Genomic DNA, 23,873 nt, shown 5'->3' on the forward strand with positions numbered 1-23,873 from the left:
GACCTCTTCAGGGGTCAGACCCTCGGGTTGAGAACCGCTGTTGCAGCTTTGCATTCCTGGTCGCAGCACTTGAAATTTGAAGGCTCATCGCAGACTGAGGTATTCATGATAATCTATTATGAGCCTTCCTGTGTAATGACTTATCGGTGCAGGACACTCAGAAGTCATTACAGTTTCCATTGTTCATACTTTGGTGTTTCTTTACAGTCTGCTGTGTTTGAATCATTTACTCATTTCAGATGTTAAACTTCTACATTTTTTTCAATGTATTTATACACAAACAGCAACATATGTTCAATTCTTTTGTTTTTAATCGTATGCAGCATGTAACCTGTTCAAATGTATAATAAATGTGTATTTTCTCATAATTCAATAAATGTTTAACCTTTTTATCAAACTATTGCCTTGTAGAAATTACAAGAACTAAAACAAGCACCACATTTATTAATGCTTTTTTATATTTACACATACTTTAAATGCAATGTCTTGAATTGTTTAACAGTTATGAATACTAAAATTAATTTTTAGTCTAAGTCAGCTGGGAATATTTAAAGGAAAAGTTATTTTACAGCTATATACATTATTTTTTATCATTTATCATCATCATTACGAATAAGTTTTTTATATATTTTTAAAAGACTGAACAGAAAACATATCAAATTAACTATATTTTAAATTTACTGCTACAAAACTACAATTTGGAAAAGAAGCAAACAAACAACATCATTAATGTCCCATACGAAAGTTTTTCTTGTATCAAAACTTTCTAAAATTATTTTTTGCTTCTTTTAAATAACAATTCTGAAAATAAACAAAAGGAAACTTTCAAAAACTTACATTTAAACATCCTAAGTTTATCCTGATCATAAAGTGTTAAAATTTTACAGTATCCGGGGCAGATGGTGTTAACTGATGCATGACTCTGATTGGACGGTGGTGGGGAGCTGGGCGGGGCCTATCGTGTTCATTCAGGCAGTAAATGATGGCTGACAGTGAAACAGCAGCAGCAGGATGGCTTACAGCTTCACTCAGGAGTATTTTCAGATCCCTGTGGTGACCCGAGCGTACACGACTGCCTGCATTCTAACCACCGCTGCCGTGGTAAGTAGTCACAATCACCATAAAAGAAATACTTCTAAAAAAGTGTATAGATTAATTATAACTGCTGTCTTTGCATTCTTGTCATCTTGGTCTGATTTTAAGATCTGAAGTTGTAGAAGAGGTTCTTCATTGTGTCTGAATATTTTCTTAGAGCACTCAAAGGAGTTAAAGATTAATATTTAGGTGAATTTTTACATTAGTTAAAAGCAACAAAAGGAAGTGAGTTTGAATCTTTTCTAAACAGCTGGAAAAGAGCAGCAGGTGTTTGCATCCAAGCATCAGTTTAAGCAACAGACGTAAATGTTTTTACTGAGTTCAGTTGTTTTGTACAGTGTTAAGGTCTGAAAGTGGTCGAATGTAAAGATGAAAACGACGAGCAGTGAGAGAAATATTCATCACAAGAAATTAATAGTGTGAGATGAGCCAGATTTCTCTCCAGCGTGCTCTCTCTCTTTACACGCACACACACACACACACACACACACACACACACACATATATATATATATATATATATATATATGCTCTGATTCTGTGAAGTGCTCCCTGTTCAGAACCTATATCCCACCAAACTAGTCAGCTGTGGTCAAACTACAGGAAAAGAGTACGAGAAGCTCAAGGCCGCCTATAATGATGCAAAGAGGTAGCTGCTTGGTGTACCTAGGTGGCATAGTGCCAGTCACTTGTTTGTGGCCACCAGGGTGCCAACTATTGAGGCCGTCTTGAGGCAGCTCATGTTTAGTTTCATGTGTCGACTGGATGAGTCAGAAAACCATATTATAGCAGCCCTAGCTCTTCCCATTTACTTCTACATTGAGACAGCATTGGGTTCACAGCCTGTATGTTTTAATGTGCACTAATCATGTTTGGTTTCCTCTTTTCTTATTATTTTATCCTGTATGTGTGTTTTATGGACCTGTGTCTGCAAATAAAGTTTATTATTACACGTGAGTGTGAGTGTAGAGAGAGAGAGAGAGAGAGAGAGATCTGGCTCATCTCACACTTTTAACCTGTTTATTCCCTTTTATGTGATGCCACATTTGTAAGGAAAATACATGTGGTATAAACATCAGAGTTGAGTTTGTGGGTAAAATCTTTTCTGCTGAACAGCTGTTAATTGGTGTTCTGTGTTTATTGAACGACTGAAGAAAGAAGACATACTGGCTATTTAATCATTTGATTACCATTTCACGCTGGGATAAAAAGAGCATATTAAATTTAACATAACTTAACAAACAGGGGCCTCAGTATCATGTGGAGGAACCAAACATAGACACAATGTCCTGGTACCTCCTCCTCATACTGGTGACCAGTCTGGTACCTCCTCCTCATACTGGTCACCAATCTGGTACCTCCTCCTTATACTGGTCACCAGTCTGGTACCTCCTCCTTATACTGGTCACCAATCTGGTACCTCCTCCTTATACTGGTCACCAGTCTGGTACCTCCTCCTCATACTGGTCACCAGTCTGGTACCTCCTCCTCATACTGGTCACCAATCTGGTACCTCCTCCTTATACTGGTCACCAGTCTGGTACCTCCTCCTCATACTGTTGACCAGTCTGGTACCTCCTCCTCATACTGTTGACCAGTCTGGTACCTCCTCCTTATACTGGTGACCAGTCTGGTACCTCCTCCTCATACTGGTCACCAGTCTGGTACCTCCTCCTCATACTGTTGACCAGTCTGGTACCTCCTCCTCATACTGTTGACCAGTCTGGTACCTCCTCCTTATACTGGTGACCAGTCTGGTACCTCCTCCTCATACTGGTGACCAGTCTGGTACCTCCTCCTCATACTGGTCACCAGTCTGGTACCTCCTCCTTATACTGGTCACCAGTCTGGTACTTCCTCCTCATACTGGTGACCAGTCTGGTACCTCCTCCTCATACTGGTGACCAGTCTGGTACCTCCTCCTCATACTGGTCACCAGTCTGGTACTTCCTCCTCATACTGGTGACCAGTCTGGTACCTCCTCCTCATACTGGTGACCAGTCTGGTACCTCCTCCTCATACTGGTCACCAGTCTGGTACCTCCTCCTCATACTGCTGTGGGATGGCATCCCATTCTTCAACCAGCTGATGTGGTGTCGGCATACCATCACACTGCTTCCACCAGAAGCTGTTGCCCTACTGGTGCAGCTACCAGCAGCTCCTCCACACTTCAACCCTACGATCCAACTGCTGTAGGCAGAACCGGGACTCTTCCTGAACATGATGTTCTCCACATATCCATTTTCCAGTGTTCATGTCGTGGCAGGTCTTATGACACTGGTGATTGGCCGTGTGCAGTCTGTTCTGGATTGTCTAACATTATAGCAGTTCAGGTTTGTGCTGTCCTCTGTTAAACTCTCTGGATTGTTTCCCCAGCATAAGCAGCATCTAAAAGCCCCTTAAAGTGTGTTTTCAGTTCTGATTTAAAGACACTAAGACTCTCTGCTGCCCCCAGGTGTTCAGGATGTCTATTCCATAAGCATGGACCATGAATTTTGGTTCCTACTCTGGCAATAGTTAAAAAGCCTGAAGACCTGGAGGCTCTCAAAGCTCATAATGTAAAAGCAGTTTTCATATTCAGGATGGAATCTATTAAGAGCCTTTAAGACCAGTAAGAGAATCTTATCAGTCCTAAAAACTAATAGGAAGCTAATGCCAAGACCAGAGTAATGTGTTCTCTCCTCCTGGTCCCAGTTAGTTGTTATTCTAGTGGAGGGGGGTTGTGCCCAGTGATTTCAGTGGTGCAGACAGTCATTACAATGACTAAAACCTTAGTCCTGGCTGAGATGGAGAAAGTTTCCCCACCAACCATTGTCTAATACAGGGCTACTCAATTCTGTCCTACGAGGGCCGCAATCCAGCAGGTTTTCCATGTATCCCTGTACCAACACACCTGAGTCAAATTAGGTGGCTCTAACAGCCAATCAGGTTCTACACAATGTCTCATTAATTTGACTCAGGTGTGTTGGTACAGGGATACATGGAAAACCTGCTGGATTGCGGCCCTCGTAGAACCGAATTGAGTAGCCCTGGTCTAATACTTACACCACCATCGCAGGACCAAGCTGGCCCAGAAGCTGTTGGTGGACAACTTAGGGAGCAATCTGTTGGAGTTTAAACTTATTTCAGTCACTCAGTAAAATGTTGCTGAACTAAATGCAATAATAAGAAGAATCAGTGTTTAACAAATGACTGAGATAATAGTGGATAATATAGTAATTAGAGTTAAATGATAAAAATTTCAAACTGTAAATTGTTTAACAAACTCTTTTGGCATTTCATACTAAAACTAAGTCAGAAAAATGTACTTCCACTCATTTTTAATCAGATTTATTATATAGTCACCAAAATATTTGCTCAACCAAACAGAAGATGAGGCAGTTAAAAGGTTCAAATGTAATAGAACAGCACTGCAGCTGTAATTTGACATCTGTAAGCAGTTAAACGGTCGGTTTAACCCGTTAAAGCTTGGCTCTATTTTTAATCTTAATCTTTATTTGGTCCGTTAACAAAATGTTTAAAAATGTTTATGTGATATGTCAAAATTATTGTAGTGCAAATGGTGTCCACCAGGGGGCAGAAGACACGTCTGAGATTGTGTTCAACAGGGTTTTCAGTGAAGTTTTTACCATAAAGTGATATAAAACATCTTGAAACTGTATCAGATATGATACATACAGCTTTAAAGGATTAAATAGAACACAGTAGTTAAAGTAAGAGTTGTGTCTCACATTTGCAAATACTTTATGAAATGTACAAAAACAATAAAGTCTTTAACCCATTAATACATAATAAAGCTGTTGTTTTTTTCTGTTTGTTTTTTGTTTGTTTTTTAGCAACTGGAGGTTATCAGCCCATTTCAGCTCTATTTTAACCCAGACCTCATTATCAGGAGATACCAGGTAAAACCATTTCACAGACATAAAAACAGTCACAATGTGCATCCATATTTTTACAGCTCTTTATTTTCCAGATATGGCGTCTGATAACCAGCTTCCTCTTCTTCGGTTCCCTTGGATTCAGTTTTGTGTTCAATATCATCTTTCTGTATCTTTTACTGTAAAACGCAGAATTTCCATTTATTTCTGATCATTGTAAATCAAGCCTGCAGCAGAGTCCTTAACCGACATGAGCTATCGCTACTGCCGGATGCTGGAGGAAGGCTGTTTCCGGGGGCGGACGGCAGATTTCGTTTTTATGTTCCTGTTCGGAGGAATCGCTATAACTGTATCCTTTCAGGCGCTGAACCTCAGGATTATTTACTCTTTTTAAACTTCATCCCTATTTCACAATCTCAGAATGAATTGAAATGCTAAAACGTTTTAGCAACTGGAAACCAGATGTTTGTAAAATTCAAAGCTAAAGTTTCCAGCTGTGCAAGGGTGGGAATATTTGCTTTTTAATCTTGTGTTCCCGTAACCAAAGAGCTCTGATATGAGTGTACTTGTTCACATGTTTTGGAGCCAGCCAGCCCCTAGTGGATGAGGGGGGAACTGCAATGTTTTGCACTTCCACATAGACTTCACATTTTACCAGCGGAGGTTGCCGCTTAAAATAATTTCAGTTTGTATTTATAAATCAAGCAACAAAAAATAAAAATAAAAATAAAAAAAAACAGCCTGAGAAATTCCAGTTTGTGAATGTGTAGAAAACATGGCTGTAAAAAAAAAAAAGATTTGTATTTGTAAAAATAAAAGTTCTGTTCACGGATGCAAAGCAGAACACTCACGCAAGACTGAAGTGGCAGATATGGATTTTTGGCCCCGTCTTTACCCCTTTCTCTGATTGGTTGGTGACGAATCAAACTGTCTAATCACAGAGCAGACGGCTTCCCGTCTTCCTGCGTCACTGCTCTTACAGGCGTCATCACCCGGAAATTGCACTCTTTCAAGTTAAAATATGTATAACTTTTCCATTTTTTTGCATTTGGGCCCTTTGTTCAGAGCAGATTTTAATTTGCTGCTGGGATTTTATCATCACAGGAGGCGGTTTGAATAAGCCAGCTCCTCTTCCACACCTAAAGTCATGTTTTAGGTGTGGAATGATATAAAGTCACGCTTTACTGCTGACACAGCTAATGCTAATGCTAAGGGACAAGTCTAAAAGTTTAACCCCCTGCAATGTACAGATGAGCCCCGTGTTTTCTCATTTATGAGTGGAGTGAAGTTGTCACGGAGGGTGTGAGGATCCAAGGACAAGGGAGCACTAGGAAGAGTTAACAGAGGTTTTATTGAGACCGATTGGTGGACGGAGATGAGAACGCTGGATGGCGGGCAGGAGCGGGCAGACAGGATTCCTCAGAGGCACGGGTGAAGTCCAGGTCAGGTTCTTGTGAGGAGAGAACACACAATGGTTAATGTCAGGCTAAGAGACAGAGACAAGACTTTGATCGCGACTGGTTACCACAGATTGTAGTATAATCCAGCGAAGACTGAACGTCTGCTTGGAGCTCTTATACGTGCGGGGATAATCAGTCCGAAGACTTCCAGCTGCTTCAAAGTCCAAATAAAGTCAGCAGGAAGTGAGGGAGCGTGAGCCATGACAGAAGTGCTCTGCCATGTACATTTTTGAGCTTAAATGAGCTTTGGTCCAGAGAAGACTGGTTCTGGATCCTGTTCACATCTGGCTTCTTCTCTGCATGACGGAGCTTTAACCTGCATTTGTGGGTTTCAGGGTGAACTGTGTTCACAGACAGTGGTTTCTGGAAGTCTTCCTGAGTCCACGCAGTGGTTTCCAGTAGAGAATCATGTCTGCTTTTAATGCAGAAGATCACCAGCATCCAGCCTTGATGAGATGATGAGATCTGGAAATCACTGAATGCTGTTTTTAAAAATTGGTGCTGGACTCATAAAAAAGGTCTAAAACAAAGTAAATTAGTCCAAACAACCATTAGGACTGTCCAAAGGTCTTGAGCTACGTCTTCTGTTCAGTGAATTCATGGTTATGCATCCCAGTGGTGAGTCGTCCAGATGACAAAGATGTGCTGTGTTCATTTCACTTGTTCAGCCTTTAGAGCTGAACTTTGTCTCCTGAGGGTCAGTTCAGACTGAGTTCATGAAATGTGGAACAGATCCCACCGGGATCCTTTTAGTCTGGCTTTAGACACACATTCTACAAACACTGAAAACAAAAACAACATTGGTTTCATCAAGCGTTGCAAAACAAGCCTGAAACCACTGAAACAACATTGGTTCAGCTTATCAGCTACAACGGGTTTTAAAACGTCTAATCCACCTCCAACGGGCTGAACACGACGTGTCGGAGGATTACCCAGAAGTTTTAATGCATGAAAGATGCTTCACTTTGCATTTTTAGCAATAAGAGGCTCTTTAGTTTCTGCCCTTTGGGTTAAAACCAGCTGGATTCTTGTTATCAACTTTTCTGCTTCCAAATGTCAGAAATAATCTATGAACTCGTCATTTATCTGGAATAAATGGCCTCAAACGCAGACTTGTATTTAACCTGAAAGCCTGCAGCTGTTCGGCCTCTTTGCCAACATCTTCTTCCTGGGCCAGGCCTTCATCATCATGCTGGTGTACGTGTGGAGTAGAAGACACCCCCTCCTTCGCATGAACTTCTTCGGCCTGCTGAACTTCCAGGCCCCGTTCCTGCCCTGGGTGCTGATGGGATTTTCGCTGCTGCTTGGAAACTCCATCGTGGTCGACCTCCTGGGTAAGAAACAGCTGACGTTACTTTAACAAATGGCTCTTTCTCCGTTCTGCATGGATTTATCAGGATGGTCAACACAGATGTGGACGTGAGAAAAGTCCATCCATATTCTTCAAATCGGATGCCAAATGTTCAAGACATGAAAATTTAAGGGTCCAAAGGTCAACCAAATAAGCCCTGGTGGAAGAGAGCAGAGAGAGCGTTTATATCCCAGCGGCTCAGGTGCTCCTCACCTGGATGAGTGGTGCCAGTTAACCAATCACAGAAGCCAGTTCCACCCAACACACCAGCACGTCACAGGACCTTCACGAAAGTTAAATCCTGGATCTAAATCCACTCTCTCAAATTATTTCACAGTCCTGTAGAAAGCCCACACACCTCTGAGCATCATCATCATCATCACTTTACTTAGAAAGCGCTTTCACAGTAAAAACAGTAAAAAACTAAATAGAAATTAAGTCGCTCAGGTGTATCAGCTCAGGTGTATCAGCTCAGGTGTGTCAGCCCAGGTGTGTCAGCCCAGGTGTGTCAGCTCAGGTGTGTCAGCCCAGGTGTGTCAGCTCAGGTGTGTCAGCCCAGGTGTGTCAGCCCAGGTGTGTCAGCTCAGGTGTGTCAGCCCAGGTGTGTCAGCTCAGGTGTGTCAGCTCAGGTGTGTCAGCCCAGGTGTGTCAGCCCAGGTGTGTCAGCTCAGGTGTGTCAGCCCAGGTGTGTCAGCTCAGGTGTATCAGCCCAGGTGTATCAGCTCAGGTGTGTCAGCCCAGGTGTGTCAGCTCAGGTGTATCAGCTCAGGTGTGTCAGCCCAGGTGTGTCAGCCCAGGTGTATCAGCTCAGGTGTGTCAGCCCAGGTGTGTCAGCCCAGGTGTGTCAGCCTAGGTGTGTCAGCCCAGGTGTGTCAGCTCAGGTGTATCAGCTCAGGTGTGTCAGCCCAGGTGTGTCAGCCTAGGTGTGTCAGCCCAGGTGTGTCAGCTCAGGTGTATCAGCTCAGGTGTGTCAGCCCAGGTGTGTCAGCCCAGGTGTGTCAGCCCAGGTGTGTCAGCTCAGGTGTATCAGCTCAGGTGTGTCAGCCCAGGTGTGTCAGCCCAGGTGTATCAGCTCAGGTGTGCCAGCCCAGGTGTGTCAGCCCAGGTGTGTCAGCCTAGGTGTGTCAGCCCAGGTGTGTCAGCTCAGGTGTGTCAGCCCAGGTGTGTCAGCCCAGGTGTGTCAGCCTAGGTGTGTCAGCCCAGGTGTATCAGCTCAGGTGTGTCAGCCCAGGTGTATCAGCTCAGGTGTGTCAGCCCAGGTGTGTCAGCCCAGGTGTGTCAGCCTAGGTGTGTCAGCCCAGGTGTATCAGCTCAGGTGTGTCAGCCCAGGTGTATCAGCTCAGGTGTGTCAGCTCAGGTGTGTCAGCTCAGGCCAGAGTAAACAGATACCAGTTAGTTTTATTTGTTCTAGGGAACAACGATGGGAAACACACGTAACATCCCAGGTTAGGGTTCAGACCAGTCAGGTGAGCATTTCTGCCCCCTGCTGGTGCAGCAAACATCCATCTATGTTCTGTCCTCGCTGCTGCCTCCAACCTGCTCAGTCCTCTATCAGCTTGTATGTTTTCAAAACAGTTTATAAATCATGATGTTAATAAAAGGTTTTTGTTCAAACGTATGAAAAACGCTGCAGCTGCGGGTTGACGGTCGTGTGGTGTAACTCACCGACGTCCTCCCTCCTCAGGTATCAGCGTGGGTCACCTGTACTACTTCCTGGAAGACGTGTTCCCAAACCAGCCAGGAGGGAGGAAGCTGCTGATGACACCGGAGTTGCTGTGAGAACCAGAATTCACCTAAGTGGAGGTTAACTGGATACCTGCTGCCCAGTTTCCCAAAATATCCAGCTGAATATTTCACAGTTTAACCTCCTGGTTAGAGCAGGAAGACGGGACATGAAAGCAGGACAAAGGTTTATTCCAAACAAGTTAAAATGTTCAAGATTTAGTTACAAGAGCAGAACACAAAACCAGGTCTCTGGACTTCCATTTAAAAATAAAACCAGTAGGAACCAGTTAAAACCACTGGTGACCATAAACAGCTGTGCATGTGTTCAGTCCTACAGCAAGAAAAAGTTCGTTAACTCTTCTTTAAAAACAAAACAAGCAGCAATGCAGCAGCAAGTAAAACGTCTTCTAACTGCTGCTGAGCAGCTTTCCAGGCAGCAAGGACCAGTTTAAAACCCAGTTCAGTCCTGACTGGCCTACCAAAATAAAAGACAATCACCAAAATATTAAAGTCTCAGTCTCTTTAACACTAAAAAAAAACAAAAAAAACATGCTTAAAGCCTCCATTAAAAAGCAAACATGCTCCCTTGGCCTGTTTTAGTTTTAATCTTCCCAGAAATGCCAAAAAACCCAATAAACATTGTTTATATTAGCCAAAAAGAAGTTTCGTACCCAAAATACGTTTAACTTTTTACTTTAAAACGGGTCATTTTGACCCAAAACACATTAGTTTACATCCATTTAAAATATGTAATTCATTTAAATTCATTTATTGACATTAACGTAAATTATATAGTTTAATTAAATGTTATTTAATAAAATTTTTATTTAGAAATGTACATTTTACCATGACCATTTGTGTTTTAGTCCTAACTTCTAAAAACTAAACGTAGGGTGCCTATAAATAAAAGATCTCATTTACATTTATATAAACTTTTTTCCTCATCATGCATGTTTGCATTAAAACATCTGGCTCTGGTTTACTTTTACTTTTTTTTTATTATTATTAAAATACGACATCAGCTGTTTTCACCTTGTTTATAGAAATTAAAAATTCTCAGCAGAAAGGAAAAAATGAAATCTGATGGATGAGTTTTCTTATTTATTTCATTTTAATGAAGAAGAAAAAGCTGACCTCGTGAGCAGTTTTCATTTAGTTTCTGAGCCTGTTTATTTGTAAAAGTTCTCTCCTTCCAGACGGGCCATGTTTGACCGGCGTGAGGACCCGGACTACCGTCCCCTGGAGGAGCAGCCGGACTAACAACCACAGACCTGCAGAAAGCCGGACGTCAACGGAAGACGATCAAACTGTTTGTTACACAGTTTGGAAGAGATTTTATAAAACGTATTCCTCAGGCGAGAAAACTTTTAGTTTGCTCTGAAAAACACTTGGATTGGAGGCCGTGGTGGAGTGTTTTTCACTTTCACTGATTTCACTGATTTCACTGATTTCAGATCCACGTACAATCATTTCTTTATGTTTTAAAAAGTGACTTTTTATATATATAAAAAGGTTTAAAGTGAATATTTGGTCTGAGGAGCTTTATTCTTCAACACAGTCTGAAACTTCTAAGACAAGATTTCTGTCATTTATTTAATTCGTCTAGGAATCTAGAGGAAAACCCAGTTAGCTTCTTCACACTCACCAGCTCCACCTTCTAGTACCGGGTCAGACCTTTTTAATCCTGGTGTGATAGGTGGAAGCAGGTGGTGGAAACCTTCCTCAGAGGTTTTCTCCATATTGACATGACAGCATCACACAGTTGCTGCAGGTTTGTCGGCTGCATCCATGGTGAGAATCTTCCGTTCCACCACATCCCAAAGCTGCTCTACTGGACTGAGATCTGGTGGCTGTGGAGGCCGTTGGAGTCCAGTGAACTCATCGTCATGTTCTAGAAAGCAGGTGGAGATGATCTGAGCTTTGTGACATGGTGCATTATCCTGCTGGAAGTAGCATCAGAAGATGCTCCACTGTGGTCATAAAGGGATGGACATGGTCAGCAACAATACTCAGGTAGGCTGTGCTGGTTAAACCAGGCCACGTTGGTACTAAGGGGCCCAAAGTGGGCCAAGAAAATCTCCCCCCACCATGACACCAGCAGCAGCCTGAAGCGTTGATCCAAGGCAGGATGGATCCATGTTTTCATGATGTTTCCAGCAGATTCTGAGCTGAGCATCTGAATGTGGAGCTGAAATGGAGACTTATCAGACCAGCAATGTTTCTTCATCTTCTGTTGTCCAGTGTTGGTGAGTGTGTGTGAATTGTAGCCTCAGTTTCCTGTTCTTAGCTGGCAGGAGGAACCCGGTGTGTCTTCTGCTGCTGTAGACCATCTGCTTCCAGGCTGGACGTGTTGTGTGTTCAGAGATGATGTTCTGCAGATCTTGGTAGGAACCAGTGCTGATTGGACTTCCTGTTGTCTTTCTATCATCTCCAACCAGTCTGTCCATTCTCCTCTGACCTCTGACATCAACAAGACATTCTGGTCCAGACAACTGCTGCTCTGGATATTTTCTCTTCTTCAGACCATCTCTGGAAACCCTGGAGATGGTTGTGTGAAAATCCCTGTAAATACTCAAACCAAAAACCATGTTCAAAGTCTCTTAAATCCCCTTTCTTTGCCAAGTTGTGTGTTATGTGTCTGCCTGATGAAGTCAAACAAAAACAAAACACATTCCTCTGAAATGCCTGAACTGGACTGAAAATGAGGGGAAAAGCAGAGAATTGCCCAAGAGAAATTGTGAAAGACCTTCAGAAAGCTGGAGAACTACTGATGAAGACCATCTTTAAAGAGACTGTTTACATCATTCCTCGTTGTGAAATCTGCTCTGGCAGCTTGTTCTGTTCTGCAGCCAAAGAAGAAGAAATGCTGTGAACCGGACAGTTTTTCATCAAGATGGTGGATTCAGTCTCTGATTTCCTCCCGGCTGGTTCTGGCCCCAGTTTGCGTTTTCTAGCTGTAATTCAGTAACATGGAGTTTGTATGTTGCAGAACATACCAGAACCGGCTTCCTGCTGCCTGTCAGATCTGCCGACGGGCTGAAAACCCACTGACTCCCTCTGCACACTCTGCACTTTCACCCGCTGCTTTTGTGGGTCAAAGACTGGCAGCTAAATGGAAACTGCTTCGCACAACAACATGCAAACAATAAAACATCATGGCCCCCGTCGCGTGCGCTGCTGATGTGTGTCTGAATCATCCAGTCAAGGTTTAAAGTCAACAGTCAACAGAAAATTCACAAATCTTAAAAAGCTTTTAATAAAACTTCCTGCCGTCTTCGGGTCAAAAATGAGCCAAAACTGAGTTTAACTGCAGAGAAAACTCATTTAATGTTTTAACAACTTGAATTTTTAACTCACCCGAACATTAGAAAAAGGGAAGCATTGTCTTTATTCATATATCATGGAAGCTGTGCATAAAAACATCCTCTACTGGTCTTTTTTTTTTACCAGACTGAGCTACAGACTGCAAACGTCTACACACACACACACACACACACCCTGCTGCCTGATCTTAGAGGTAAAACTTTCTCATGCTGGTGTACCGTCACCTTTCCACCTCATGCACAACTTTCAGACTATTTCAGATGCACCCACCGCAGCATTGTTTAGTAAAACTTCTGCATTCGGTCTCTAAATGTGCTGCAGGTGACGTCTTCCTGACAGAATATGTCCAGCAAGCAGCAACATCGTACCAGATATGGACCATCTGTGATCTAGAGATGGGAAAGCCAACCAGTGGAGGCCCAGAGAAGAACCAAGGATGCAGGCTGTGTTTGACATGACGTGTGCACCTCGACTCAGACAGGGAGACCCTCTCATCGAAGTTTCTCTCTACCCCCACCACCATCAGTTCCTTACATCCCATAGAACAAGGATCTCCAACTCTGGTCCTCATGAGCTACCACCCTGCAGGTTTTAGATGTTCCCCTGCTGCAACACACCTGATTCACATCTGTGGGTCAATAAGAGGCCGGTGCAGAACTTTCTATTGAGTGAGGTGTCTTTTAGTAGGAAAATCTAAAATCTGCTGGACTGTAGAGGCCGGGGTCCTACAGGTTTTAGATGTTTTTCTGCTGCAGCACACCTGACTCAAATTAAATGATTTTGAAAAACTTGGATCACCAACTCCAGACTTCTTGGGACAGTGTCCTGCAGATTTTAGATGTTTCCCAGCTCCAAACCACTTGACTCACATTAATGAGTCATTAAGTTAAATTAAACAAGAATTTGGAGATCCATTTAATTTGAATAAGGTGTGTTGCAAAAGGGAAACATCTAAAACCTGCAGGACGAACATGAACTCATTTAGTTTCTAATGAACAAGTTGTTGTTTCTTCATGCAAAACAGATTTAGCATTTAAAACAGAATGAAACTGCTTCGTTCTGGATCAGGGATCCTGAATCCTGGTCCTCCAGGGTCGGTGTCCAGCAGGTTCAAGAGGTTTCCCTGCTGCAACACATCTGACTCAAATCAGTGGGTAATTAGCAGATATTTGCAGACTTGAGGAGTCTGAATCAGGTGTGATGCAGCAGTGAAACTGGCCCTGGAGGACCAGGACTGAGGATCCCTGTACAGAATGAGGTTAACACAGAATAGGAATCTGTTTTCATTCTTCATCTTCATCATCGATTCAAACCAAATAAATCAACTTTTTTTTCCATTTTTTTATTTTGTAAGAATTAATAAAATGTACAAAAAGACAACAAATACAACGTAATATATTATCTGCGACCGGTGTGTTTTCTCCCTCTGTGGTTGGGAAAGAGTCAGTGGTCAGAGCAACGTCCACGCTGAGGGTCGAACGGGAAACACGAAGGAGGCTTTTTTTCTCTAATGGGACCTTCAACAAACAGAACATCAGAAAGAATAAAAAACCAGAAGATGGCGAGCGGCGGGCTGAGCGGAGATGCCGGTGGAGCGTCTGCTGCCGAAGCCGCCAGCGGGGACAGCATCCTCACGCTTCCTGCAGGGGGCGCTGCAGCCGACAGGTCGCCTACCACGCCGGCGCCGTGTTCGCCAGTCGTCTCATTCGCCTGCGGAGCAAACAGGAAGTGATCAGAGAAACAACCCTCAGTCTGAGCTCGTGGAGAAAGTCGGAAACATGACGTGATGAAAACAGGCCAAACAATCTTTCCCCTTAATTCACTGCTGATCGCTGGAAACCGTTTAACCATGACTGCCCTTTGCTTAGAAGCACATTTTATCTTGTGTGGAAGCAAATCAATAAAAAATATATAAACAGCTTCTGAAATATTTTTACTGCTTTAAAATGCAAACATCTTTTTATCTATTAGATAAATGAAAAAAACTTAATATCTAATATTTAATTTAACTTTTTATTCTGCTATAAAAACTTACTTTCATCTGCTGCAATTAGAATAAATGAATAAAAACGAACAAATAAATCAATAACTGATTAAAAACATCTGGTTTTAAAGTTTTAAATGTCATGTCCTTCTAGTCATTTATTAACACGAGCTCCATTTTACAAATGTGTAATTATTTTATTATTTCTAACAAACTTTGCTGGAAATAAAAATTTTATTGGAAATGATGGAAAATGGTGATAAAATCTGAACCTGCTGGACGTTTATTTTACTGAATATTACTAAAATTAGGTTTAGTTCAACATGGAGACGTTTTATCATAAATATGAATGAAAAATTCTTCATTAATCCCAAAGGGAAAAGTTCTTCCGTCGCTGTGGAGAAAAGCGTCTGCTAAATAAAAATGAGGGCGTCCAGTTCTTCCAGGAAACCGCAGATTAACTGAAGATCCGGGTGAAACTCACCTCGTGTTCCTGTCCTGGTCTCTGATCTTCTTCTCCATCTCTGCGTCGGTCAGGGTCTCCAGCAGGGGGCACCACTGGTCGGCGTCGCCTGTGTTTCTGATGGCGATCTCCACCGTGGGCAGCGGGTTCTCACTGCAGAAAAACAACCTTTCACTAACCCACTCAGACCAGGAGGAAGACAGAAGAAGCAGGGTAACGAAACGCCGACTCATCATTTATCTCCATGGCAACAGCAGCTAAACAAAGAACCCTGAAACATCAGAGCATCACCCTAAAAAAGACCAAAACAACCAGGAAACCGAACTTTAACTCCACACAGGTGGTGTGTCACTAAAAGGAAAAAGATTCAAGCGGTTGTCAGCTACAGCTCCAGGATCTGGATCAGCAGAACCACCAGCTGGCAGAGAGGATGACAAACGTCCCGAAGCGTCACCAGAAGGTTTTAAGACTTTAGAAAAGCTGCAAAGAAAGTGAAGCTTTGAGACGTCTGAGTGGAGAAGCTCATCTGTGGAAATCACATCCGGGTTTTAAACTCAAATTTCTTCAACTGTATTTAGATGCTGGCGAGTAAAGATGGGAGTTTACAACTTCTTCTTTTATAACATTTATGGCTTTTTTGTGTTTGAAAACATTTGTGTCTTAAATTATAATTAACTTAAGAAGAAGCAAAAAAATTAACAACAAAAAGACGCAGAAACAAGAAAAAATAAGCAGAGGAAGAAAAAAAAGCAGCAGGAGGAGCAGCTCTGATTTCTGTTCATCGGCCCGCTCATGGTCGGCTTCCTTTTCATATAATAAAAAAAAAAAAAAAGATTTCAATATGGCCGCCTACCTGAAGGCGTACGTCCTCTGGTGCCAGCTCAGCTGACCGCGGATGCTGTAGGCGATGGTGGTGACGAACTCTCCGCCCAGGCCGAGCTCAGAGCAAAGCTTCAGGGCAAACTTCTCTGGAGAGTTCTCCCTCTCCGACATGTCCCACTCAAACTGGTCCACCAGAGAGATGTTCCCCACATGGATGTTGAGCTGAAACACGTCACACATGAGTTTTCTGCTCTGCAGGAACACACGTGACAGATAAAACCTCCTGTGAGGAGTCACCTTGATGATCACCCTCTGGTCCGTCTGGTCCTCCAGGATGCTGTCTGTCGGGTACGACTCGATCTGCTGCCGGATGGCGGAGGCGATGGCGGGGACGAAGGCCAGCGGGTTCAGGTCCAGATCGTCACACAGGATCTCAGCGAACATCTCCGGCGTCATGAGCTTCTCTGGAAGAAGAAGAGGGAAGAAATGAAGTCCTCAAGTTTCTGCTTGGAGCAGATATATGCAGGATGAGGAGGCGACGACGGGGCGCTACCGTTCATGTTCCAGGTGAAAGCGTCTCTGAGCTTCTGACCCTCGATCTCCATGTCCAGACGGATCGGAACCAGAACTTCGGTCTGAGTGGCATTTTCATGAATCACAGCCGGGTCGTGGTCGTCAAAGCTGAGCGAGTCAAAGACAGCAGAAATACATGTTTACAGATACGTGAGGTTTATTTCCGGGAGTTTCATCATCCTAAACAATGATGGGAACGTGTTGCAGGGGGGACCATTTTCACCGCTGCACCACTAAACAACATGCTGAGCGCGGTGAGGAACCAAGAACCCAGATTTATTTACACTTTTCTGACCAAGCTAGAGGAAGTTAAAACACTGACAGTCTGCAGTCAGGACGCCTCATCAGTGATGCAGAAACAAGATGCTGATAGAAACCAGTCAAAGATAAAAACACCATCAGCCACTAAAAACGGAGTTAAAAAGGAGAAAAGAAAAATAAATATGACAAAAGTACCCATAAAAGAAAATTTTTCCCCCAACGTGGTGCACGTGTAAAGTATTTAAACACGTATTTAATATGAAACGTGCGCTGTTCTGCTTTCAGGTTCATATGTGGTACAAAAAAAGTCACTTGAAACTCCAAGTCCAAGCAGCTTCTAATCCCAGTATAAACCAGTGTGTAGCAGCTTTTAATCCCAGTATAAACCAGTGTGTAGCAGCTTTTAATCCCAGTATAAACCAGTGTGCAGCAGCTTTTAATCCCAGTATAAACCAGTCTGTAACAGCTTTTAATGCCAGTATAAACCAGTCTGTAGCAGCTTTTAATCCCAGTATAAACCAGTGTGCAACAGCTTTTAATCCCAGTATAAACCAGTCTGTAGCAGCTTTTAATCCCAGTATAAACCAGTCTGTAGCAGCTTTTAATCCCAGTATAAACCAGTCTGTAGCAGCTTTTAATCCCAGTATAAACCAGTGTGTAGCAGCTTTTAATCCCAGTATAAACCAGTGTGTAACAGCTTTTAATCCCAGTATAAACCAGTCTGTAGCAGCTTTTAGTCCCAGTATAAACCAGTCTGTAACAGCTTTTAATCCCAGTATAAACCAGTCTGTAGCAGCTTTTAATCCCAGTATAAACCAGTGTGTAGCAGCTTTTAATCCCAGTATAAACCAGTGTGTAACAGCTTTTAATCCCAGTATAAACCAGTGTGTAGCAGCTTTTAATCCCAGTATAAACCAGTGTGTAGCAGCTTTTAATCCCAGTATAAACCAGTGTGTAACAGCTTTTAATCCCAGTATAAACCAGTGTGTAGCAGCTTTTAATCCCAGTATAAACCAGTGTGTAGCAGCTTTTAATCCCAGTATAAACCAGTCTGTAACAGCTTTTAATCCCAGTATAAACCAGTGTGTAGCAGCTTTTAATCCCAGTATAAACCAGTGTGTAGCAGCTTTTAATCCCAGTATAAACCAGTCTGTAGCAGCTTTTAATCCCAGTATAAACCAGTGTGTAACAGCTTTTAATCCCAGTATAAACCAGTGTGTAGCAGCGTTTAATCCCAGTATAAACCAGTCTGTAGCAGCTTTTAATCCCAGTATAAACCAGTCTGTAGCAGCTTTTAATCCCAGTATAAACCAGTGTGTAGCAGCTTTTAATCCCAGTATAAACCAGTCTGTAACAGCTTTTAATCCCAGTATAAACCAGTGTGTAACAGCTTTTAATACCAGTATAAACCAGTCTGTAGCAGCTTTTAATCCCAGTATAAACCAGTGTGTAGCAGCTTTTAATCCCAGTATAAACCAGTCTGTAGCAGCTTTTAATCCCAGTATAAACCAGTGTGTAACAGCTTTTAATACCAGTATAAACCAGTGTGTAGCAGCGTTTAATCCCAGTATAAACCAGTGTGTAGCAGCTTTTAATCCCAGTATAAACCAGTCTGTAGCAGCTTTTAATCCCAGTATAAACCAGTGTGTAGCAGCTTTTAATCCCAGTATAAACCAGTCTGTAACAGCTTTTAATCCCAGTATAAACCAGTCTGTAGCAGCTTTTAATCCCAGTATAAACCAGTGTGTAGCAGCGTTTAATCCCAGTATAAACCAGTGTGTAGCAGCTTTTAATCCCAGTATAAACCAGTGTGTAACAGCTTTTAATCCCAGTATAAACCAGTCTGTAACAGCTTTTAATCCCAGTATAAACCAGTCTGTAACAGCTTTTAATCCCAGTATAAACCAGTCTGTAACAGCTTTTAATCCCAGTATAAACCAGTCTGTAGCAGCTTTTAATCCCAGTATAAACCAGTGTGTAGCAGCTTTTAATCCCAGTATAAACCAGTCTGTAACAGCTTTTAATCCCAGTATAAACCAGTCTGTAGCAGCTTTTAATCCCAGTATAAACCAGTGTGTAACAGCTTTTAATCCCAGTATAAACCAGTGTGTAGCAGCGTTTAATCCCAGTATAAACCAGTGTGTAGCAGCTTTTAATCCCAGTATAAACCAGTGTGTAACAGCTTTTAATACCAGTATAAACCAGTGTGTAGCAGCTTTTAATCCCAGTATAAACCAGTCTGTAACAGCTTTTAATCCCAGTATAAACCAGTCTGTAACAGCTTTTAATCCCAGTATAAACCAGTCTGTAGCAGCTTTTAATCCCAGTATAAACCAGTGTGTAACAGCTTTTAATCCCAGTATAAACCAGTGTGTAACAGCTTTTAATACCAGTATAAACCAGTGTGTAGCAGCTTTTAATCCCAGTATAAACCAGTCTGTAACAGCTTTTAATCCCAGTATAAACCAGTCTGTAACAGCTTTTAATCCCAGTATAAACCAGTGTGTAGCAGCTTTTAATCCCAGTATAAACCAGTCTGTAACAGCTTTTAATCCCAGTATAAACCAGTCTGTAACAGCTTTTAATCCCAGTATAAACCAGTGTGTAACAGCTTTTAATACCAGTATAAACCAGTGTGTAGCAGCTTTTAATCCCAGTATAAACCAGTGTGTAGCAGCTTTTAATCCCAGTATAAACCAGTCTGTAACAGCTTTTAATCCCAGTATAAACCAGTCTGTAACAGCTTTTAATCCCAGTATAAACCAGTGTGTAACAGCTTTTAATCCCAGTATAAACCAGTGTGTAACAGCTTTTAATCCCAGTATAAACCAGTGTGTAGCAGCTTTTAATCCCAGTATAAACCAGTGTGTAACAGCTTTTAATACCAGTATAAACCAGTGTGTAGCAGCTTTTAATCCCAGTATAAACCAGTCTGTAGCAGCTTTTAATCCCAGTATAAACCAGTCTGTAACAGCTTTTAATCCCAGTATAAACCAGTGTGTAACAGCTTTTAATCCCAGTATAAACCAGTGTGTAGCAGCTGTCAGACTGGGAGGTAAATGATGTAAAATGAATGTATGAATAGATGTAGCAGCATAAAGGTCGACCAGAAGAAGAAAGCAGAATTTATTACTAACAGAACTTTGTAGAAATAACACACAGACCAACAGTGACCAAACCTTTTCTCATCTCATCGTTCTCTCAAGTCTTGGCTTTCAGGAGAAAAAATATTGTTATTGAAACAAACACACAACAGAAACTATTTCCATGTTTCCACTTTTTCCTCATTTCCAGTTATTCCTGCTACTATTTACCTGCTATCCTCACTAAACCAACTCCAGCTCAGCTGCTTTGTGGCGCCACCGTGCATCAGAAACGTCTTCTTGGCTTTATTCCAGCCATAGAGGAGCATTATTTTTCTTCTTTTCACACACACATAGAACTTTCTGCTCACTGGTTGATCTTTGGCTGCTCCTGATTGGACGTTACCGTCAATCTAAGCTCTCTGATTGGTGGAAAGTCTGACAGGAAGTGGCTTCATCATCATGTCCAGGTCTAAATAGAGGTCTCTTAGCAACATAGTAGTGATGGTGATGTTTTTATGGTGAAATGTGATAAATAATGCTGTTATCATGGATCATTGTGAATAAAACTACATTTAGTGGCTGGATTGTAAACCTCCTGGACGGATAGAAATGCTGGAAAACTTCCGTAGATCAGCTAAAGCAGGGATCTGCAACCTGTACAGTCCAAAGAGGCATTTTTCCCTCAGCCCAGATAAATAAAACTCGTATAGAGACACAGATGTTACAAGACCTTTGAAAAAAGACAGCTTAGGAAAATTGTTGTTATTTAGGTTTTAAAAACATAAAACTTTTAAAAAAGAGGACAGAAAGACTTTCTTCTACGGGATGTAGATATTTGTGGAAAATGATGTAAAGAAAAAAAGTACATAGCTTCCAACCAAATGACAAGAGAAATAGATAAAAAAATTACTGGTTGTTTAGTGCCATTATGTTGAGGAAATTCAGTGCAATTATTCCATGAAAAAAAGGAAAAAACTGCATTTGTTATTATATCTGTATATAAAAACATGAGTTAGTTCTCCAGCATTTTTAGCCGTGTTAAGAGCCATTGTGGAAGGTCCAGAGAGCCTCTCGCTGCTCTGATCTGAAGGGTAGCTATCCATCACATTCACCCCACAGAGTTACAAGCTACCGTTCCTGACACACCGGTGATGACAGAACTGATGACGTTCAGGAAGATCTGGTGGCGTTTTAAGGGCTATTTCAGTTCTCCAGGAAAGATGTCTGAAACCTAAAGCAGCTCACCACAGGGGGAAGGTCCTCTTTTTGTCTCGGCCCAGTCGGCTGCGGTTGATGGTGGTGGAGCAGGGCACCGCGTCCAGGTGGTGGGAACTGTTGGGTAACGTAGGAACCCACTGACTGTTCCTCTTTGCCTTCTGTTCCCTGGTGGTGACGGACCAGAACAGGAAGAGTCAGAGATGCACCTTTACCAGCACAACCAGGAATATTCCCCTATATTTTAAGCCAGTTTTTACTTTTACTCTTCTATGGTCCCTTTTAAGAGTTTAATTTTCCAACAATTGCATAATAAAACTTTTTTTATTTAGCACTTTCCAAACTAATGACGTGGCATTTGACATGGCAGCAAATAAAATGAAGCAAAATAACTAAATAAAATGGAATTAAATTGTATGACAGCATTCCAACCAGTAAATAAAATCAGTGAAAAAAAGAAAAAGTCTTATTCATTCTGCATTTAAAAATAAAGGCGACAGGTGGGGATACCTGAGGTAGGCGGGGGGCTCGGTGCTGATAGAAACAGCTTTGTACTTCTCATCGTTTCCCTCGAGGATCTCTTCCACCTCCGAGGCCTTCAGCAGCGTCACGCTGGTGGCCAGCTGAGTGTAACCGTGATCTAAAACACATGAACCAGAGTCAGTCACTCGTTTCCATCCAGTTTCCCTGGAATATTCCAACACATCGGAATGAAAACTGGTCCTTTTATCAAGTACAGCAAACCAGGCTGAGCTACTGGAGCAAAATGTGGAAGAAAAATGATGAAACTCAGTGTGTAGGCCAGGATGTGCATGTATAACGGCCTTCCTCACACACAGGATGAAGATGAAGAGCTGAACATGAGTCGTGCTGCTCTCTACTGACCGTGTGACGACTCCACGATTTTCTTCCGCTCTTCTACTGAAGCCAGTTTCCTCCATAGTGACGGGTACCTTTTATACAGGGAGCCTCTGAACATCCGGAGGTAGTTCCCCACCTGGACGACCAAACCAGAAGCAAAACACATGACAATGGACCGTAAATCAGTTCTGGATCTGCAGGTTCTACAAATGAGTGTGTGTGTTATATTTTTTAAACTGTGTTTTTTTATTAACACAGTCAATTAAAACTAAGGCCTAAAACCCCCTGACCTTTTAAGATTCATCAGATCATTATTATGCTAATAAATTATAGAAGATTAAACTCAAATTAATGAAAAAAAAAGTCACTACTTTATCCTCTAAAAGAATTTACCAGGTAAATAGCTAAAGCCTGGTGACGTTTATAGTTTCTAAATAAGTGTAATTATAATTTAACATAAAACTTAAACCAGTGGGATTCAGAACTCAGAACGTGTTGAGTAAAAGCGAGCATGTTAAAGTTTTACAGATCTAATGTAAAGTTTCTTAGTCTCATCTGTTGGGTAGCTGGTGGTAAATGGCTTGTTTTAGCTTTGATTGGGTTTATTTTAGGAACATAAACAAGAAAAGCAGCAGAAAAACATACAGACAAAACAAACATAAATACTGACATTAATTTTTAACAAATGGAGATATTAAAAGTTACATCTAATATTTTGCTTTGACAAAAAATGAAAACGGATTTATAAAACAAAGACATAATAAATATGGTTAATATTTGGAATTTACAAGGCATTCCATTCTCTCTGTTATGAAACTATTATAATTAATATTTTGTCTTGTTATTATGTCAATATGCCTGTAAGGTGAAAAAAAAACAAAAAACAAAAACAAAACAAAACAAACAAACAAAAAAAAACAATGTGGTTTTTTTTTTATTTACTGTAGAATTAACATTAAATTTGGAAATTAAGTGAAATGAAATTTAAAAAATACTTTATTTATCCTCTGGAATTAAAGCATTAAAAATAATAGTTAAATTTTAAAATAAAAACAATAGCTAATTTAATGTTTGTTTAATTTAATATGATCAAATGTTAATCTATAGATTTTTTATTTATTTAATTTTATTTATTCGAAAATTATTAGCCATATCATTTTTATGACTGTTTGTCTCGTCTACAGTACCCTACATATGCCGAACAAGCCATTAACCCGTAGTAAAGTCATAAAATACAAATTATTGATAAAAGTCCAATTAACCCTGCTCATATCAGATATTGAGTGTATTTAGCTCTTTGTTTCAGTGAAGGCTAGATAATAGCGGTACCTAGTGGGCTAACGATAAGCTAGCTCAGACGAAGCAAACCGATGACCCTACGGAGACGGACGATTGTTTGCAAAACAAACACAATTTCTTCTCAACCTCGAGTCCATCAAAATGTTTTATCGACATTGTCGGTAGGTTATTGATGAATGAACATTCACCCGCTACAATCACCCTTTACTGGCCTCGCAATCACAGTTGAGCTAAAAGCTAGCGGCTAACGGACCGGCTGTCCGGATGAACCGCACGTCTGTACATGAATTAGCAAATCCTGGAAATATCACGCTGTTACATCTGTTAAACACTAACCTCCGATCCAATCATGTAAAAGTCTCCATCCTCCTCGAGCTGAAATTTGACCGGTTTTTGTCCAAACGTCTTACTCAGCGCCATACTGAAACGAAATAACAAAGCTGCAAGATACTGCGCCTGCGCGGAAAACAAGGTCG

At 41.5% G+C, this 23,873-nt stretch overlaps 2 protein-coding genes across 2 annotated transcripts; one reads left to right on the plus strand and one right to left on the minus strand.

Annotated features, from left to right (window-relative positions):
* The first annotated feature begins 917 nt into the window (after positions 1 to 917).
* Positions 918 to 11,044, plus strand: LOC121648684 (derlin-2-like). Its single transcript, XM_041998951.1, has 7 exons — positions 918 to 1,101; positions 4,932 to 4,997; positions 5,069 to 5,142; positions 5,229 to 5,322; positions 7,572 to 7,767; positions 9,469 to 9,559; positions 10,706 to 11,044. The coding sequence occupies exons 1-7, from the start codon at positions 1,012 to 1,014 to the stop codon at positions 10,767 to 10,769; spliced, it is 675 nt and encodes a 224-aa protein (XP_041854885.1). The 5' UTR covers positions 918 to 1,011; the 3' UTR covers positions 10,770 to 11,044.
* A 3,110-nt stretch (positions 11,045 to 14,154) lies between these two features.
* On the minus strand, positions 14,155 to 23,873 carry smarcb1a (SWI/SNF related, matrix associated, actin dependent regulator of chromatin, subfamily b, member 1a). Its single transcript, XM_041998936.1, has 9 exons — positions 23,734 to 23,873; positions 22,123 to 22,234; positions 21,748 to 21,877; positions 21,268 to 21,405; positions 16,656 to 16,783; positions 16,400 to 16,566; positions 16,134 to 16,324; positions 15,302 to 15,433; positions 14,155 to 14,543 (listed from the first exon to the last, which is right to left on the minus strand). Exons 1-9 carry the CDS (start codon positions 23,815 to 23,817, stop codon positions 14,504 to 14,506), a joined length of 1,122 nt encoding a protein of 373 aa, XP_041854870.1. The 5' UTR covers positions 23,818 to 23,873; the 3' UTR covers positions 14,155 to 14,503.

Source organism: Melanotaenia boesemani, chromosome 11 (assembly GCF_017639745.1).
Source record: "Melanotaenia boesemani isolate fMelBoe1 chromosome 11, fMelBoe1.pri, whole genome shotgun sequence".
NCBI lineage: Eukaryota > Metazoa > Chordata > Actinopteri > Atheriniformes > Melanotaeniidae > Melanotaenia > Melanotaenia boesemani.

Excerpts from the sequence above, each read along its gene's own strand:
- LOC121648684 (XM_041998951.1), top strand. The coding sequence starts at position 1,012 with ATGGCTTACAGCTTCACTCAGGAGTATTTTCAGATCCCTGTGGTGACC. Across the intron at positions 4,998-5,068 it reads TCATTATCAGGAGATACCAG|ATATGGCGTCTGATAACCAG; the intron begins GTAAAACCATTT and ends TTTATTTTCCAG. Across the intron at positions 7,768-9,468 it reads CATCGTGGTCGACCTCCTGG|GTATCAGCGTGGGTCACCTG; the intron begins GTAAGAAACAGC and ends CTCCCTCCTCAG.
- smarcb1a (XM_041998936.1), bottom strand. The coding sequence starts at position 23,817 with ATGGCGCTGAGTAAGACGTTTGGACAAAAACCGGTCAAATTTCAGCTC. Across the intron at positions 16,784-21,267 it reads AAGAGGACCTTCCCCCTGTG|CTTTGACGACCACGACCCGG; the intron begins GTGAGCTGCTTT and ends TGACTCGCTCAG. Across the intron at positions 16,567-16,655 it reads TTTCACCTGGAACATGAACG|AGAAGCTCATGACGCCGGAG; the intron begins GTAGCGCCCCGT and ends TTCTTCTTCCAG.